This window comes from Phascolarctos cinereus, unplaced genomic scaffold (genome assembly GCF_003287225.1).
Source record: "Phascolarctos cinereus isolate Bilbo 61053 unplaced genomic scaffold, phaCin_HiC Scaffold_5;HRSCAF=322, whole genome shotgun sequence".
NCBI lineage: Eukaryota > Metazoa > Chordata > Mammalia > Diprotodontia > Phascolarctidae > Phascolarctos > Phascolarctos cinereus.
Genome location: NW_027555958.1, coordinates 230,260,440 through 230,278,029, shown reverse-complemented (window position 1 = coordinate 230,278,029; position 17,590 = coordinate 230,260,440). Strand labels below are relative to the sequence as shown.

General features: G+C 51.1%; 2 protein-coding genes across 2 annotated transcripts in view; both read right to left on the bottom strand.

Annotated features, from left to right (window-relative positions):
- Nucleotides 1-287: 287 nt before the first annotated feature.
- The window catches only part of CUL7 (cullin 7), a 35,068-nt gene continuing 17,765 nt past the window's right edge, over nt 288-17,590 (bottom strand). The window contains 19 exon segments of the mRNA XM_020976881.2: nt 288-2,943; nt 3,173-3,372; nt 3,583-3,712; nt 4,654-4,793; nt 7,912-8,080; nt 8,995-9,232; nt 9,440-9,600; nt 9,776-9,958; nt 10,042-10,148; nt 10,360-10,539; nt 11,015-11,148; nt 11,416-11,591; nt 12,968-13,063; nt 13,383-13,488; nt 13,863-14,031; nt 14,215-14,305; nt 15,451-15,678; nt 16,044-16,149; nt 17,516-17,589. Of these exon segments, the coding sequence (XP_020832540.1) occupies nt 2,626-2,943; nt 3,173-3,372; nt 3,583-3,712; nt 4,654-4,793; nt 7,912-8,080; nt 8,995-9,232; nt 9,440-9,600; nt 9,776-9,958; nt 10,042-10,148; nt 10,360-10,539; nt 11,015-11,148; nt 11,416-11,591; nt 12,968-13,063; nt 13,383-13,488; nt 13,863-14,031; nt 14,215-14,305; nt 15,451-15,678; nt 16,044-16,149; nt 17,516-17,589 (3,006 nt within the window). The 3' untranslated portion in view covers nt 288-2,625.
- Nucleotides 552-1,376, bottom strand: LOC110201312 (transmembrane protein 121-like). Its single transcript, XM_020976886.1, has one exon. The coding sequence runs from the start codon at nt 1,374-1,376 to the stop codon at nt 552-554; it is 825 nt and encodes a 274-aa protein (XP_020832545.1).

Genomic DNA, 17,590 nt, shown 5'->3' with positions numbered 1-17,590 from the left:
ACGGGGTAATATATAGCATGTGGGAATGAGTAGGTGATAAAGGGGGAGATCTTGCCTTCTAATTTCCATTAGCTTTGTGAACCCATGTGGGTGGTCACCTGGATAGGAGGTGTCCTGGGGTACTAGGGCAGGGGGTTTATTCTGTTTCCCTTCTGTAGTCCCTTCTGCCCAGAGGAAGTCTCTGCATACCAAGAATGCTTTGGTCACCCATAATCCTTCCTCCAGCAGTTCCTCTATCCCTCCCTTCCTTCAGCCCCCCAGACCAGAGATCGCAAAGCCTCCTGGGCCTCAGTTGTAGCTTTATTGTGCTGAGTCTGACACTTGAGACCCTCATCCTGCGTCAGACTGTTTTGATTTAGACAGCATACTCACAAAGCCCCTGCAGGGAATATTTTGTTTAACGCAACAGACCTGTAGAACATGTCCTGCCTCAGTTCCAATCTGCAGGTCCAAGTTGAAGGTGAAAGGATTCAGGCAGGTTGTGCTGGTGAAAGTGATCGCTTAGGAGGGCAGTCCATGTTCATACCATCTCCCTGTGCAAGCAGGGCACGTCATGTTGGTCTCACAGCCTGAGTTGAGCTTATAAGGCCAGGGTCATTGGGCATCTGGGGTGATGGTGGGCCAGACAGCCACTGTTTTCGGTACTGTAGAAACATGCAGAGTTTGAGGGCCAAGGCCAGCAGGTTCTTTCCTAGAAAGATGCTGGAGACATAGGTGTCACGGAAGAGGAGGAGATGAGTGGCTCGGATGAGGCTTGTGGCCAGGTTAACTGTGAGCAGGCTGAGGAGAGGATAAAGTACCATGCGATGTGGCAGGGGCTGGGGGCCTTGAAGGCTGAGCTCGCCCAGGGCAGCACATGGTAGCAACAGCAGCAGTGCATAGCAGTAGAAGAATGTCACACCCTCTGCCCAAAAGGGAAGTGCCCTCTGAGGTGGCTCCCACAGCCCTGCCTGTACATCTAAAACATCCAGCAAATCCACAACCACCCAGAGCAGGTGGCTCCGGAGTTCTTCACGCCATTGGAAGGTTGACAGGATCTCAGGGGCCTTTGGAGACCCCAGCAGGGCAAAGAGTCCAGGCACACTGAGTGCTAGCACCAGGGTGAAGGCTTGTCGGGCCGGTGGACCAGGGCAGTGACCCTCAGCCCGGCAGCTCCGGTAAATGAAGTAGACCTTCATCTCCAACACAAAGATGTAGAGGAACCAGAGTAACATGGTGCAGCCCCGCCGGGTGGTATGGGCTTCGGCACCGGCACCAGCCACCACTGGGCGAAGTACCAAGAGCAGGCAGATGTTGCCTGCAGAAAGCAGCAACCCCAGGCCCAGCCACCAACCTCTAGGGCTCTGTCCCATAAGATAGCCATCAGCCAGCAGCATGCTCCCTGAAATGAGGGCCACTGCCAGCCATGTGGGGCATGAGGATACCATCCTGCCAAGCCCCTTGTGCCCACCCACAGCTGGGCATTCCTTCACACCCTTTGTCCACTGCTCTGCTTCTAGGTCCCATTCCTCTTCTTCCCCCTGCCTCTGGTCTCAGGCGCTGGATCTTCCCACTCTCAGAGTCTCCTTCCCTTCTGGCCTGCCTGTACCACGGTCTCCCTCCTCCACCCCGGGCCCACGCATACCCACCCTCTTCTCCCTAGGGGCTGTCATCGGAGCCCTGCTCCCTTCTCCCCCCTCTCCCAGTCACCTCTCTGGGCAGCCTGCGGCTCGTGCTGGGCGCTTCGTGCAGGACAGAGAGCCCGGATCTCTCCCTTTTCCAACTCCTTCCCCCCAACTAGCTCAGAACCCTATCCCGTGGCCTCGCCCCGGCCAGGACTCATCCCCGGCCTGGGCGAGCCGCTCTGGGCTGCAGTGCGGCCGGGACCAGAGCCGAGGCCACTCGGCGGAGCGGAGCCGAGCCGAAAAAAGCGCAGAGCGGGCCTGAACCTGGCCAGGCTCGGGCGCGCGCCCCGCTACTGGGAGCCGAGAGGGGCGGGGCCGGGGCCGGGGTGGGCAGGGTTTGTGCGACAGGCCAGAGGGACTTGGGGGAGGGACCCTGGCCGGCTGGGGCTCTCCCCAAGGCGGTGCTGGGAGATTACAGGAGCGTCTCTGCGTGCCAAGCCAGCTAGCTCACTGTCCACATTTGGGGAGCCCTTCGGTGCAGCACGCTCTGGTCACTAGAATAATAGCAATTCCCCTTTCTATAGGGCTTTAAGGCATAATGCACTTTGTTCACAACACCCCCGTGAGGTAGCTAGTGCATATATTATCTCCATTTTACAGCTGAGAAAACTGAGGTCAAGGGACATAATGAAGCGACTTGCCCAGAGCCACACAGCTATTAAGTATCTCTAAGATAAGATTTCGACTCGGGTCTCTCCAGACCTCAGTTCAGCCGTCTTTCCAGTACCTCTCAGTGTGAAATTGTTGGGCATCTTAATTGCCTTGACTACCCCTCCCCACCTGTGCCTGCGACACTAAGAAGGCTTCAGCTGCACCACAGTCACCCCTCATGACTGCCTCATTCCTCCTACCGCTTCATGATGGCAACTCCCATCCTCCCTTCCCAAGCCTCCCCCTACAGCATATACTATGAGCAGAGTCCTAGATCCTATTGCTGTAGAAATCACCCCACCTGCTAGGACTATCGGAAGGTAGAAAAAGTCCGAGCAGGAGGAGAAGGGCTGGGGGTTGTTCGGGTTCGGATCTCCAGGGTGTGGAAGGTAGAGGGTGGGGCAGGTCCTAAGGGAACCAAGTTGGGAGGTGCAAGGGGAGGCCCCTCTGGCTCTGGGGCTGCATATACCAGGACCTGGGGCCGGTCATCCTGCCTTCGAACATAGCCCTGGCCCAGGAGATGGAGGATGCAGGATAGGACATCAGCCCCGCTACAGCCATCCTCTCCACCCATGCTGTTGCCCAGGTCCCTGGGTGAAGACTGGCCCTTCTGCCAGGCCTCTAGCACCTAGGAACACACACAAAGATCATTGTCACCCAACCCTAATTCTCCCTCTGAATTTCCCCTAAGAACAAGAGAGCCCAAATGGGCGATCTTCATGCCCCCAGATCCATACATGGCCCTTCCCCTTGGTGGCCTCTTCATTATGGAGCTGAGTATCCAGATAACCATTCCCAAGAACCATTCCCCAGGGAGCTCCTGCCTTACCACCTTCCATGGACCCCTTCCCTCGTACCAGACAGACAAGCTGATCAATGTGCAGGCCCTTCTCCCCACGGGCTTTGAGGATTCGGACAAGGAGGCAGCTTAGGAGGTTCCTCTTCCTCTCCAAGGTTCGGCACTCATCCTCCTCCACACTCGGGTATGTCTGGGTGGGGAGCAGCCACAGAGCCACCCCCCCAGGCTCCTTCTCTACCTCCCGAATCCGCAGCACACCTGAGATACACCCACCCCACCCCAAACACATATACATACTTCTCAGACACAAAGGATCAGGAGATGGGGCACATCTTTCCTTATGATAGGTGGTGGTAAGGCCTAAAATCCCCTCCCCTTTCCTTCTCCTCCCCTTCTACAATTCCCCGTCCTGATGAGGAATCTTATCATGAATGACCGCAGAAAGGTTTCAAAGCTTCTATTACCTACCCCCAGGTGGGAGGCCCTGACCTTCCTGGAGGGTCAGGGGGCCAAGACCTGAAGTGAGGGGCTTAAGTGCCTGCATCAGAAGCTCTGAGGAGAGGTCTGAGGTCTGCAGCAGGGTCTCCAAGGCCACCTCCTGGTGAAAAGAACCAGAATCAGAGAGAGGTTGGGCTTTTAGGGGGCTCACCTAGCCCTGACCTGATTGATGAATATCTCCTACAACCCTGACAAGTAGTCTGGGCCTCCTGGAGGACTGGTTAGTAGTGACAGGGGCAGAGGCCAAAAAAGAAAAGGACATTGATATTGAGTGGGGAAGACAAGAAAAATAGGAGCATTCCCCAATTGATGAGAATTGTTGGAGGGGATGGGAAAAACTGGGATACTAATAGATTGTTGGTGGAATTGTGAACTGACCCAACCATTTTGGAGAGCAGCCTGGAATTATGTCCAAATAATTATAAAACTGTGGACACACTTTGATCCAGAAATACCATTATTAGATCTGTTCCCAAGGTGATCAGAGAATAAGGAAAAGAACATCTAAAGCTCACTTTGTAGTGGAAAAGAACTCGAAATTGAAGGGTGTCCATCAGTTGGGAAGTGGCAGAAAATAAGGTGTGGTATATGAATGTGATGGAATGCTACTGTGCTGTAAGAAATGATGAGCAAGCTGATTTTAGAAAAAACATGGAAAGCCTTGCATGAAATAATGCAGACTGAAATGAGCAGAACCAAGAGAACATTGTATACTGTAATAGCAATATTGTGAATGACTAAGCTATTCTGAGTAAAGTGAATATTCAAATCAACTACAAAGGACTTAGGAAGGAAAATGCTATCTGACATGTGGAAATATGTATCCTATGGTTCCATATATATATATATATATATATATATATATATATATATATATATATATATATATATACACACACACACATAATGGTGGCCTTTTCTAATATGAGGTTGGGAGGGAGGGAGACATCTTTGAACTCAAAATGTAACAAAATTTTTTTTTTAAACAAAAGATAGGAGCAGAGATGGGAATAAGGAGACAGACAGGGGAGGGGGAGGTACCTCCACTTGGTTGAAATGCAGAAGAAGCCACATCTGCAAAGTGGAGACATGCAGAATCTGAGCTCCAAACAACAGTTCAGCCCGGCCCAACCACGACCACTGCAGTAGGCGCTGTGGCCCCAAGACTGGCCGATTTTGACCTAGTGGGTAGGACAAGATGGAGCATCTACGTAGCAGTCCCTCCTCCTCCCGTACTGTACACAGAATTATAGATTTGAAGCTAGAAGGGATCTCAGAGGTCTTCCAGTTCAAGCCCATTTTATTGATGAGTAAACTGAGGACCAGAAAGGCTAAGTGATTTGCTCTGGGCCACACAGGTAATAAGTAGCAGAGTCAGGATATGAACCCAGGTCTTCCAGCTCCAAATATAGCCGTCTTTCCATGGCATCACTGGTCTGTGGTTCTTTCTTTGTGTCTGTCTATCAGTCAATGAACATTTGATGATAATCCAATGTGTCTGCAATTTCATTATTGTGGTACTTCCAACAGAGCAGATTGAAACCTATCCATACCTACTCAACCTATGGGATCCTCATTCCTGTCTTCCTGAAAATCTGCCCTAAGCATGAGTGGTGACTGGAGTTCTTAATGATGATAGTAATAGTAATTTTATATAGGTCTCTAAAGTTTACAAAGAGCCTTTTAATCTCACAGCCCTCATAACAACCCTACAAGGTAAGTAACTACAGCTATTTACAGAAGAGTAAAATGAGTCTTAGAAACGTCTATGTTAATAACTTATAGCCACCCAGCTACTGTCAGTCAAAAGTGGGATTTGAATCCATATCTCTTCCAAATCCCAAATCTAACACTCATCTGCACCATGAACAGTCTCTACCGACTATGTGTCTTGCACTCTGCTTGATGCTTCTGGGGAAACCATAAAACTAAGGACAGGAACCCTCCCCTCAGTCCCCAAATCTCCACAGCTGCTGCTGATCAGACCAAGGGAGCCATTTCTCCTCAGCCCCACCCACCACCTCCCTTTAGAATCTCCTCTTCTCTTAACCTTCTTATTAAAGTCACCTTTCCCTTTACTCCCTCCTAGATAAATGCTAGGTCCCAAGGGCGAGAAATCTGGAAGGCCTGTTCCACTCAACCCTCTATCTTCTTCATAGGCCTCAGCATCTCTAGCCCTGCAGCTTTGGGGTGGATATGACCACTCTCACCCCATGGATGATCAGGGAATTGCCATCTACAATCCTCTCCCCATAAAAAGGCAGACCACTGGGTCTCTCCATAGTGGCAAGGGCACTGTGGCTAAGGACCACATTGACTTTCTTTCAGTCTTGCAGCTGAACCCTCCAAATTGCATTATCTCTCTCAGTTAGAACGTAATCTCCTTGAGAGCAGGGATTATTTTGCTTGTAGTATTCTGCACACAGCAGATGCTTTTTTTGTTTGTTTGGGTTTTTTTTAGGCAATTGGGGTTAAGTGACTTGCCCAGGGCCACACAGCTAGTAAGTATCAAGTGTTTGGTCTGAGGCCGAATTTGACCTCAGGTCCTTCTGACTTCAGGGCTGGTTCTCTATCCACTGCGCCACCTAGCTGCCCCCAAATTATCAGTGATTTTTTTTTCCAGTGAAGGCAATTGGGGTTAAGTGACTTGCCCAGAGTCACACAGCTAGTGAGTGTTATGTGTCTGAGGCCGCATTTGAACTCAGGTCCTCCTGACTCCAGGGCTGGTGCTCTGTCTACTGTGCCACCTAGCTAACCCCTCACACAGCAGATGCTTAATAAGTCCTTTCCCATTTTCTTTTATTCATTCAAGTCATTATCTGTCTTCGGTCCTACTAGGAAAATGAGACTTGTCAGACTGAGAACTACCTGAGAGCAGGAACCGTGTTTCCAGGATCAAGTTTGGGTGGGCTCCCTAAGGGCAAAGCAGGAACCAGGTATTTTTACACTGCCTTCAAGGTTTGAAAATTGTCCCCTCAGTGGGGACATTCAAACTTCTCTAAATCTCATATTTCAAGGAGAATGGAAGTTTCTGGCACTAAAAATATTTAAATTAGAGCAAGAAAACAAAAAATATTCCTTGTTGCATGACCCTAGGTATTGCTCCTACCACTAGCCTGAGTCTTGGGGACTTGAGTAAGTTCTCCCTGGGCATGGATACCATGTTTTCCTGTTTCACATGTCTTCTTTTCATCCAGGATCCAACACAGGAATCTGCCCATAACAGATACTTGGGAGATGTCCTACAATGCAAATGGAACTAGACTGGGAGGAAGGATACCTGGGTTCTAGTTCTGGCTCTTCTGTGACTACTTGTGAGAACTTGGGTCAATTACTTCCTCTTGCTGGGCTTCAACTGTAAATGAGGAGGTTGGACAAAATGATCCCTGAGGTTGCGCCTGGCTAAATTGTTTAATATTCTATTCTACAAGAGGAAAAACAGATTAGAGGTGCCATACTTCTCCATTACAGTGATGGGCACCATCTGGTGGGCATGGATGAACTTTTCGTCTCCCTTTGATTTTGTTAAGTTGTTTCAGGGTTTGTGACCCCACTTGGGGTTTTCTTGGCAAAGATACTGGAGTGTTTTGCCACTTCCTTCTCCAGCTCATTTTACAGATGAGGAAACTGAGGCAAACAGGGTTCAGTGACTTGCCCAGGGTCACACAGCTAGTAGGTGTCTGAGACTGGATTTGAATTCAGGAAGATGAGTCTTCCTGACTCTAGGCCTAATGCTCTATCCACTGCGCCACCTAAATGTCCCCCTGCCTTTGATACCAGAGAACTTTTATCCTGAGTATAACAAAAGATGAGCTCATGTGGATTTAAAGCTGGAATGGACGTCAGAGGCCATCTGGGCAAACCCTCTCATTTTACACATGAGGAAACTGAAGCCCAGAGAGAGAGGAAGTGACTGATCCAAGGTCCCATGAGCAATTAGTCATAGAAGAGCCAGGTGCCTTTTGGTGTCCCAGGTGAACCCAGAGAGTTAAGTGATTTGACCAAAGTCATTCAAGTAGTAACTGTCAGAGGCAGATCTAAAACAAGTTCTTCTGACTCCAAAGCTAGAGCTCTTTCCATTGTACCAGTGGTGACCAGCTTCATCTCCACCCTCCCCCCATCCCTCCCATCACCCCTCACCCCGACTCCTACCCCAAGTGCCAAGGTTCCAGTTCATGACTTCTCCAGAAACTCTCCCCCTTACTTTTCTTCTTAGACCTGAAGTCCCCCTCTGCCATAGGCAGCCCACCCCACCTACTCTATACCCCCACCTCTCAGCTGTCCATCCCATGCTCTTACTCTGACTGTAGAAGGTGGAAAACCGGCTGAGGCTGGCACCAAGAGCCGGAGGAAGGTACTTGTTGGGCTCATGGAGATAGCAGAGAGGGGACACGGGCCAGCAGTGGGGAGACAGAACCAGCACAGACACTTCAGGGGCTGCCTCCTCAGGACACAGCTCCTCCACTGGCTGTGGAGGCAAATGGTTCTCAGGGACCTCCTTCATTCAAGTCAGTCCAATAGAAGAGATACTTAATAAACTCTTACTTTGTGCAAGGCACTGGGGGCCAGGTGCTCTGTGTGAATACAAACATGAACACTGCACATCCTACTACCCAGGGAAGGGCTTCCTCAGCTCTATATTTTTCCTGTCCTCCCATCCCTAAATCCCCTGTCCCTCATCCCACTCATCATCTCACCTCCTTCTAGGGATGAGTCCCTGGCCCCTGGCCCTCACTTCCTCTTGAGGCTGGGGCTTCAGCTCCTGCCTCTTGTCTCACCTTCTCCTGGGGCTGGGGCTTCAGGTCCTGTCTCTTGTTTCACCTCCTGGGGCTGGGTCTCTATCCCCTGTCCCTCACTTCCCCCTGGGACTGGGCCTCTAGACTCTCTCTAGCACCTCACCTTCTTCTGAGGCTGAGTCTCTGGCCCCTGTCCCTCACTTCCTCTTGAAGCTGGGGCTTCATCCCTGCCTCTTGTCTCACCTCCTCCTGGGGCTTGGCCTCTAGCCTCTATCACCTCACCTCCTCCTGAGGATGGGTCTCTGTCTCCTGTCCCTCACCTCAACCTGGGGCTGGGCCTCTAGCTTCTCTCTATCACCTCACCTCCTCCTGGGGATGGGTCTCTGTCCCCTGTCCCTTACCTCCTCCTGGGTCTGGGCCTCTGGCCTTTGCTCCTCATCCTCTTCCTAGGGCTGGGCCTCTAGCCTCTCTCCATCACCTCACCTCCTTTCTGGGGATGGGTCTCTGGCTCCCATCCCTCACCTCCTCCTGGGACTAGGCCTCTAGCCTCTCTCCATCACCTCACCTCCTCCTGGGTCTGGGTCTCTGTCCCCTGTCCCTCACCTCCTCCTGGGACTGGGCCTCTAGCCTCTCTCCATCACCTCACCTCCTCTTGAGGCTGGGCCTCCGGCCTTTGCTCCTCATCCTCTTCCTGTTCCAGAAGTTGCTGGTCGATCTGCTCAAGCTGGAAGAGGTGGAACTGGTGCTGCAGCTCCTCTGACGTGCTCAGGCTGCTCAGCATCTGCTGGGGCAGTCGGTTGGGGAAGCAGAGCCCAATCTGCTCCAGCACGGCCCGCTCCAGCCATCTTGGGCTCAGGCTCAGGAGGCGATCTGCCAGATAGTACCTGCAGCACATATGGAGCCCAGGCCTTACTGAGGACGGACTTGGCCCCAGCTTTCTCTTGGGACCTTGGGCTCCCCCTCTCTGCTGCTCCATGGGGCTCTTCCTTCCCTCGAGTCTGGAGGGCCCTCCCAGAGTCCCCGCTCAGCCATGCCTGGTTCCCCTGTCCCCTCCCTGCCCTCTGCCTTTCTCGCTGAGGCCCCACACTCACTGGTAAAAGTGCTCAAAGGCGGTGGCCAGCTCTAGGCCAGAGAGAACCATCATGGGCTCCAGGCTCCGCTGAAGTTGGCCCAGCATCTCTTCCCCCTGGGGTCCACCTACCCGGCTCCTCTGGATCTGCTGGTCGATGTGCCGGGCAAACTGCTCACTCACCTGGGCACAGGAATACAAGGGACACAGAGTGAAAAAGGGGCAGAGGGAACAAGAGGGGGACGGGAACAAGGAAGGGAAAAGGCCCTAGGGGGAGGGGACTAGGAATGGAGAGCAGGGAGGAAGCCCGGGAATCTGGAGGTGCACATCTGAGGAAAAGAGGGCAAAGAGGACTTACGTGGGCAGCAGTGAGAAAGGAAAGCTGGAGCAGAGCACCAGAGAAGCCCTGGCGGAGGGCCAGCGTGAAGGCTGCCCGTGGCCCAAAGAGCTCTGCCCCAGCACTCTGGAGCCGTTCATAGATGTCACAGTATCTGGGCACGAGGTCTGGCGCCTGCCAGGCTGCAGTCAGAAACCTGCTCACCTGAGGGCAAGAGGCAGGAGCATGAAGGGGCAGCCACTGTTGTCTAGGCCTTCCCCACACCCTACTGGCCCCACCCTGCCCACCTGCTCTTGCACCACACCCCTCCAACACTGGGTGATACCCCTCAGGCTGCCACCACGAGGTCCCAGTCCAGCCTCTGAGTTCAGATCTTGACTTTTACTATTGTTATCTGTGGAGACAATAGGAGAAAAAGTCCGAGGGTGCTCTCCCTAAACCAGCCCCCCAACATTCCAGGATGAAGAGTAGGAACATCACAAAGACAGCATGAACCAGGGCTGACAAAGGGATAAAAACATGGAAGAGAGGGTAAGGGGAGGAGGGAGCTGGGAAGAAGACAGACATCTGATCCCACTAAGGATGACATCATTCCTGGGACTCACTGGGCCAGGTGAGTAACTTGGACTGGAGCTGTGAGGGAGGCTCCACATGCACCAGGAGGTGGGTGAGGCATCGGACCCGTGAGCTAAAAGCATCTGCTTGTTCCTCTTTGTGCTGGGCCTTCTCTCTGTGCTCCAGGTACTGGCCCAGCAGCCAGGCCAGGGGGCTCACCCCACTGCCATCTGAGAAGGGAAGACAGTTCAGGAAGACACCGCAATTTGGGAACAAACACCAGGTGAAGGGTCTGGATTGGGCAAAGGAAGGGAAAGGATGAGGGATAGTTCCTGAGGGGCCACTCCTAGAACAGGTTAGAGGGTGGTTGCCAGGAAAAGCTATTAAGGGAGAGGTTTTGGAATGGTTACCAGGGGCAGTTCTTGAGGGAAAGCTATTATAGCAAAATTGATGGGATGATGACTAGGGGGAAGTTGCTAGGGAAAAGTTTATGGTTACCAGGGGCAGTTTCTGGAGGAGAGGTTACGGGATGGTTACCAGGAGCAGTTTTGAGGGGAGACATTATAGGATGGTTACCAGGGGCATATACTAGGGAAAATGTCACAGAATGGCTACCAGGGAAAGTTCCTAAGAGAAAGCTACCAGAGCAGAGCTTGTGGAAGTTCCTGGGGGCAGTCTCTGGAGGAGAGGCAATGGGATAGTTACCAGGGGTAGTGATGCTCTGCACCAAGGGGCTGACCAAGGCCTCCCAGCATGTCCTTCCCAGGGCCTGGGCAGCCTCATCATCAGGGAGGAATCGATCTGCAAAACTCTGCTCATGGCGCAAAGCCCCGTTCAGTCTGGTGACAGGGTCAGGAGCTAGAGGCACGAGCTCCTGGCCCCAAGACTATTCCTCAATACCATACCTTCAATGTTCTCATGTCAAGAGCCCCCCACACACATCAGGAGGGCCTCATTCCCCAGAAGTGCTCTGTCCCCTCCTTGAATCCCCCCCAGGACTCTCCCAGGCAGCCACTCTCACCCTGCCCCTGACCTCTTCCCTCCCGTCCTAGCTCCCACCCCCCACACATTAGCCCCACCCCCACCCCCGATGTCCCTCTCCACACCTAGGGCAGAGTTGCAGCAGGCACTTCCGGTCCTGAGCAATGTCCTGACTCCAGGCTTGGGCTCGAATGGTATAGAAAAGGTGGGTGCGGCGACACAGCTGCTCCCGGAACAGTGGCCAGAATGTGGGTTTGGGGCCCAGAACTTCTACCCCTCGCACACGGGTGTCAATGCCACCCTGAAACATGTGGTTGTCACTGACTTCCTGCAATAGCCTGGCTGCCCCCCCAAACCCATCTTGAGGAAGGCCTGGAAGAAGGTTAGGGCCTGAACCCCATGCCTCTCAAAAGTTTACAGAAACTCTTTTTGCTGTTCAATTGTTTTAGTCGTGCCTGACTCTGTGACCCCACTTGGGGTTTTCCTGGCAAAGCTACTGGAGTAGTTTGCCATTTTCTCCTCCAGCTAATTTTAGAGATGAGGAAACTGAGGCAAACAGAGTTAAGTGACTTTCACAGGAGCACAATGCTAGTAAGTATCTGAGGTCAAATTTGAACTCCGGTCTTCCTAACTCGTCTGGTACTATATCCATTGCGCCACCTAGCGGCCCTATGTTAGAGCTAGCTATTCTTTTATCCAATCCTCTCTTTTTTCAGAGTAGGAAACTGGGGCCCCGAAAAATGAAATTATTTATCCAAAGTCTCCCAGGTAGTAAATCAAAGTGGTAAAATCAAGATTAGAAACCAAGCCTTATGATAGCAGGAGGAGGAGGAGTAGCAACAGCAGCAGCAGTTAACATTTATTAAGCACTACTATGTGCCAGGCACTGTGCTAAGTTCTTTACAATTATTATCTCATTTGAACCTCATAACAACCCTGGGAGATAAGTGCTATTATCATCCCCATTTTTTTTTTAGGCAATTGGGGTTAAATGACTTGCCCAGGGTCACACAGCTAGTAAGTGTCAAGTGTTTGGTCTGAGGCCATATTTGAACTCAGGGCCGGTGCTCTCTCCACTGCGCCACCTAGCTGCCCCCCTGTTATTCTCATTTTACAGGAGAGAAAACTGAGGCAAACATCGGTTAAATGACTTGCCCAGGGTCACAGAGCTAATAAGTGTCTGACGTTGGATTTGAACTCAGCTCTTCCAGGCCCAGCTCTCTTCCCACACTGTGCCATCTAGGTGCCCCACCTCTTATCAGCTGATTCCAAATACCACACACAACCTTTCCACTACACCATGCCTCTAGATCATCTCCCATCTCTCTAGGACTATAGCATTCACTGGACCTCTTCCCAACCAGTTAAGTTAAACAAACTCTTATTAAATGCCTACCATATATAAGCCATTAAACCAAGCCCTGTGGATACAATGAGGAAAGTGAAGAAGTTCCCACCCTTAGGAAGCTTATATTCGGTCAACTCCATTCAAATTGTGCGCGCGCGCATGCACACACACACACACACACACACACACACACACACACACACACTCTCCTCTTCTTCCATAGGGCTCAATGTCATTGAATGGCTTTCTCCCTTTCTCCCAGTCTTCCAATGGCAGTCTCTGCCCTTCGCCTGCTTCCTCTTCCCTGTCTTAATGCCAGCCTCCTTTACCTGCTGGCAGCGCTTGATACGGATCTGAAGGATGGGCCAGAAGCGGGTCATGTTTTCTAGGAGAAGCACCTGACTGTCAGAAGGCATGACATTTACCTGCATTGGGTTGGGATGTGAGAGAAGTTTGTAATTCTCACGATGGAGAAGAGAAGGGACTATATCCTGTTCCTGTGGCTACTTTCTTCACCTTCACCCCCATCCCCATCCCAAATCCCATGGACCCTGTGGAATCTAGAACTTTTGGTCCTGTCTCTAGCTTCCCTATTCAGGGAAGAGTCAAACCCTTTGTCCTTGGACGGACAGGACTCACAGACTACTAAGGGGACTAGGTCCTCCCCACATGAAACCAAGAATAGGCTTTTCAGTAAACATGGGATAGGATATAAAGGGCCGGGGTGGAGGGGATGGTCCTCACAGTGCTGAGCTTTGTATTGATAGAGCTGGCATGGTCTCCCCCTAGCACCACCACCCGGGCTGGCATGTAGCTTGAATCTTCCTTAGCCACCAGCAGAGTCAGCTGCCTGCAGATAGGGGAGGGAAGGAACTCATCAGTGACCATATCCATAGGACAGCTGAGAAACCCCCTTTACCTTTCCTGCTTCGTTTCAGGGAGGCATCATTTTCCCTCAAGCCAAAGCATAGAAATTTTGAGCATATCCCTGGACTATGGAATGCACGTGCGCTCCGTGTGTGTGTGTGTGTGTGTGTGTGACAGACAGAGACAGACAGAAACAAAGACAGAGAGAGAAAGAGAGGGAGAGAGAGAGGGAAGGAGAGAGAGAGCGAGAGAGCGCATGGCATATGTAAAGTGTGACATCATGTTTCTCCACAGCACAGAAAACATGTTTGCAACACTGTTTTTAACCCATGGAGGCTATGTGTATGTGTGTCCCACCTGACAAGGACCCCATGGTGCATGTGTAATGTGATGTAGTGAGAGCCGGTACTGCCGCTGGATTCCCAGTAGGTCTTGGGGTTCTGGTCAGTCAGTTTGCTGGCCCCATGAGAATTGGATGACACCTCCACCTTCTCCCAACACTTGTCTTCCATGTCCACACCAGAGCCTGAGGCCAAACAGGAAGGAACAAATTTGTGTGGTTGAGGAAAGGATACAGGACACAGAATTACAGAGAGAATTATAATCTCTGTTGCAGGAGCAAGGGAGGAGTGTTAACACTAATGGGCTGGGAGCTGGGGCTCGGGGAGCAGCCACTGACCCTAGCCAATGGTAGGTGAAGCACACTGACCCTGGCAGAGATGCCTGAGGAAGACGTCAAAGAAAGGGATGTTAATGGGCTGGTGGGTTCGTCTGTGCTCTTCAATCTGGCCGAGCACCATCTGTAGTAAGACCACAGGGATGGAGGCAACATGGGGGAACACAGAGGGGCAGGAAGGAGCACAGGGACAGAAATACATTTAAATGGGGAAAAGGTCAAGGGACTGAGCAACTCTGTCTACTCCTCCCTGTCTAAATCCTGAAGAATATACTATCCCACAAGAAATCAGGCACAACAGACAAGCTTTGAAAGCTACAGGCTGAACTTAAATCCTTAAAAAGAAAAGCAAACCCACCTCCTGATAGAGAGGGGATGGACTCAGGGTAAATTGAGACTTTTTTTGGGAGGACACGGCCAATGCAGTAATTTGTTTACTTAACTATGCTATGTCATTACAGGATTTTGTTTCTCTTTCTTTTTCAATGAGGGGATGGAGGTATGGAGATGGGAGGAACAGAAGTTGGATTTTCACTAATTGAAAAGAATTAAAGTAAAAAAAGAAAATCAAGAGGTTTACAACATGGAGTTGTAGTTTCACATACAAGCCTCTTTTTTTGTGTTCTATTATGTATATGCAAATACCCATTTTATTTGGTGTTTAAATTCAGAATAAAAGTGAATTAAAAAAAAAAAAGAAATCAGGCACAGAAGAAATAACCTTTGGTCTGTCAGGTCATTACCCCCACCCCCACCCCCAAACTAGGTAGCTGGCTCATATACTACTTTCCTTCCTCCATCATACACCCTCTTCTTCTCTTGCTCTAATCTCACATTCTCATCCAGCTTTGCCCCCTAACCCAATCTGCCTTCTTTTTCTCAGGTTTATATGGCTCCATCTTATCTCCTTCTTCCCAGGCTCTCCCTGCCTCCCCTCCCAGGCTCTACCTGCCTCCATCCCATCTCCTTCTCCTCAGACTCTATCTGCCTCCATCCCACCTCCTTTTCCCCAGACTCTACCTGCCTCCCTCCCAGGCTCCACCTGCCTGTATCCCACCTCCTTCTCCTCAGACTCTACCTGCCTCCAGCCTACCTCCTTCTCCCCAGACTCTACCTGCCTCCGGCCCACCTCCTTCTCCCCCAGACTCCACCTGCCTCCCTCTCAGACTCTACCTGCCTCTTTCCCATCTCCTTCTCCCCAGGCTCTACCTGCCTCCCTTCCACCTCCCTCTCCCCAGTTTCATCTTCTTCATTTAGTATCCTTCTCACCTGGATGCAGCCAGCCAAGATGCTTTCAGTCAGGTTGCTGTAAAGCTGGGCATGTTTCTCATACTCGCCTAACAGATCCCAGAGCTCAGAGCCCAGGAGCAGTTGTTCCTTGTGCTTGTCCAGGGCCTTGGTGAGGGCCTCTCGGGCTCCCAGGTGGCACAGGACCACCGCGCAGTCCTTGTGTAATGTGGCTAGGCGATGCAGGAAGCGGATTAACTCCTGGACCACCTAGAATGGGCATTGAGGAAGGATGAGGTCAAGGTTGATACTGAGGCCAGGGAGGCAGAGGTCAGTCATCTCTCTGTGGGTGCCTTATTGATCATCCTGCTAGGAGGAAGATGAGCCTCATTCTGCCACTTCCCATTCAAGCTGACAAGCTTTTATGAAGCACCTGCTGTGTGCCAGGTACTGGGCTACATATCCAGTACCCATCTGATGGGTGCCTGGGACTCAGCTCTCCTTACTCACGAGCCCCTCCCACTTGAGGCTACTGAAAACACCGCCCAGACATCCATGGGTGCATTTGGCTGTGTGAAAACTGAGAACCCCCAGGGCGGTCAATGCTCCAGGAATCACCCCTACCCTATAGGTACCTCATGGTCTTTGCTGGGTGTTCTCAGGCTGGCCAAACAGGAAGAGGCCACTTTGTGCCAAGGGAGAGTTGAGTCCACAGACACCTCCAGGAGACAGCTCAGTATTCTGAGGGTCCAGGAAGAAGGGTTTCAGATGGGAAGATGGACAGATAGACTGGATGTCAGGCCCATATCTGTCACCCTCTTTTATTCACCCCACTTCCCACCCTAGGCTCTGAAGAGAGGAAGGACAGGGTGGGTGGAATTTCGGTTACAATGGCTATAAGGCAACAATATGCTTATGTAACATATTTGGTGAGTATTATTATCCCCATTTTACAGATGATGAAACGGAGGCAAACAAAGGTTAAGTGACTTGCCCAGGTCAAAGCTAGAATGTGTCTGAGGTTGGATTTGAACTCAGGGGTGCTCTATCCACTGAGCCACCTAGCTGACCCTAATGGAGAGGTTTGGACTAAATGATGTCGTAAGGTACTTTCTAGCTATGAAAATTTATATTATAAGTTCTGACACTGCATGTTCCATGTTGTAATATTCTATAGTCTAAGATCCCTCCCGGATCCTACATTCTGTGCAGTAATATTCTAATTCTAAGGTTCCATCTTCCTCTAACGTTTTGATTCTATGAGTGGGGAGGGGTTTATGCAAGTATTCAGGCCCATTCAAGGGTGTCTGCACCACAGAATGGAGACAGTCTTGGTTCTGGGGACAGTAAATCTAGGTTCTAGACCTAGTTCCATCAGTTACTCCCTGTGTGACCTTGGATAATTAACTTCATTTTCTGGGGTCTTTGGTTCTTCCCCTTGTGAAATGAGGGCACCAGATGGGATGAACTCAAAGGCCCCCTGCTCAACTCTAAACCCTATGCTTCTTTCTGCCGCCACGTTTTTCTGAGTGCAGAAAGGAGGGCTGGGGCAGCTGTAAAGCAGGGAGTGCGTTTAGCTGAGCTTGTGCCAATGAGCACCTCTGACTCTGTGCATGGGGTACCTCTGAGCAAGGGCCCGCGGGCTGCGAGGGCACATCAGTGAGAGCCTGCCTGACCATTTGGCAAGGTGATGCTGGAGTGCGTTGATGTGGGTTCCCTCCTAGGACCCTACCTCCAGTTTTTTAGCTACAGTCCTCAAAGATAAATGATCAGCTTACTAAATAAAAACAGTAATTACAAAGTATTTTATATATATTATCTCATCTGATCCTCACAACAACCTTGGAAGGGAGGTAATATTATTATCCGCATTTTACAAATGAGGAAACCGAAGCTGAGACCTTTCCCAGGTTCACACGGTGAGTAAGTGTTTGGGACAGGATCTGAATTCAGGTCTTCCTGACTCTAGCACTCTACCTGTCCACTTAACTGCCTCTGAGGCAAGCAGACAACCTCGTAGGGTTGATAGAGTCCTCTTGCACTGTCTTCTTCCCTTGCTTTCCTTCCAAACTCCTGGCTGCCCCCACCCCTTGGCGTACCCCCTCACCTCAGCCCAGTCATTTGAAGGGCCTTGTTCTCGGGGGTGTCCAGGCTCTGTAGCAGCAGCAGGAAGGCTTGGGGG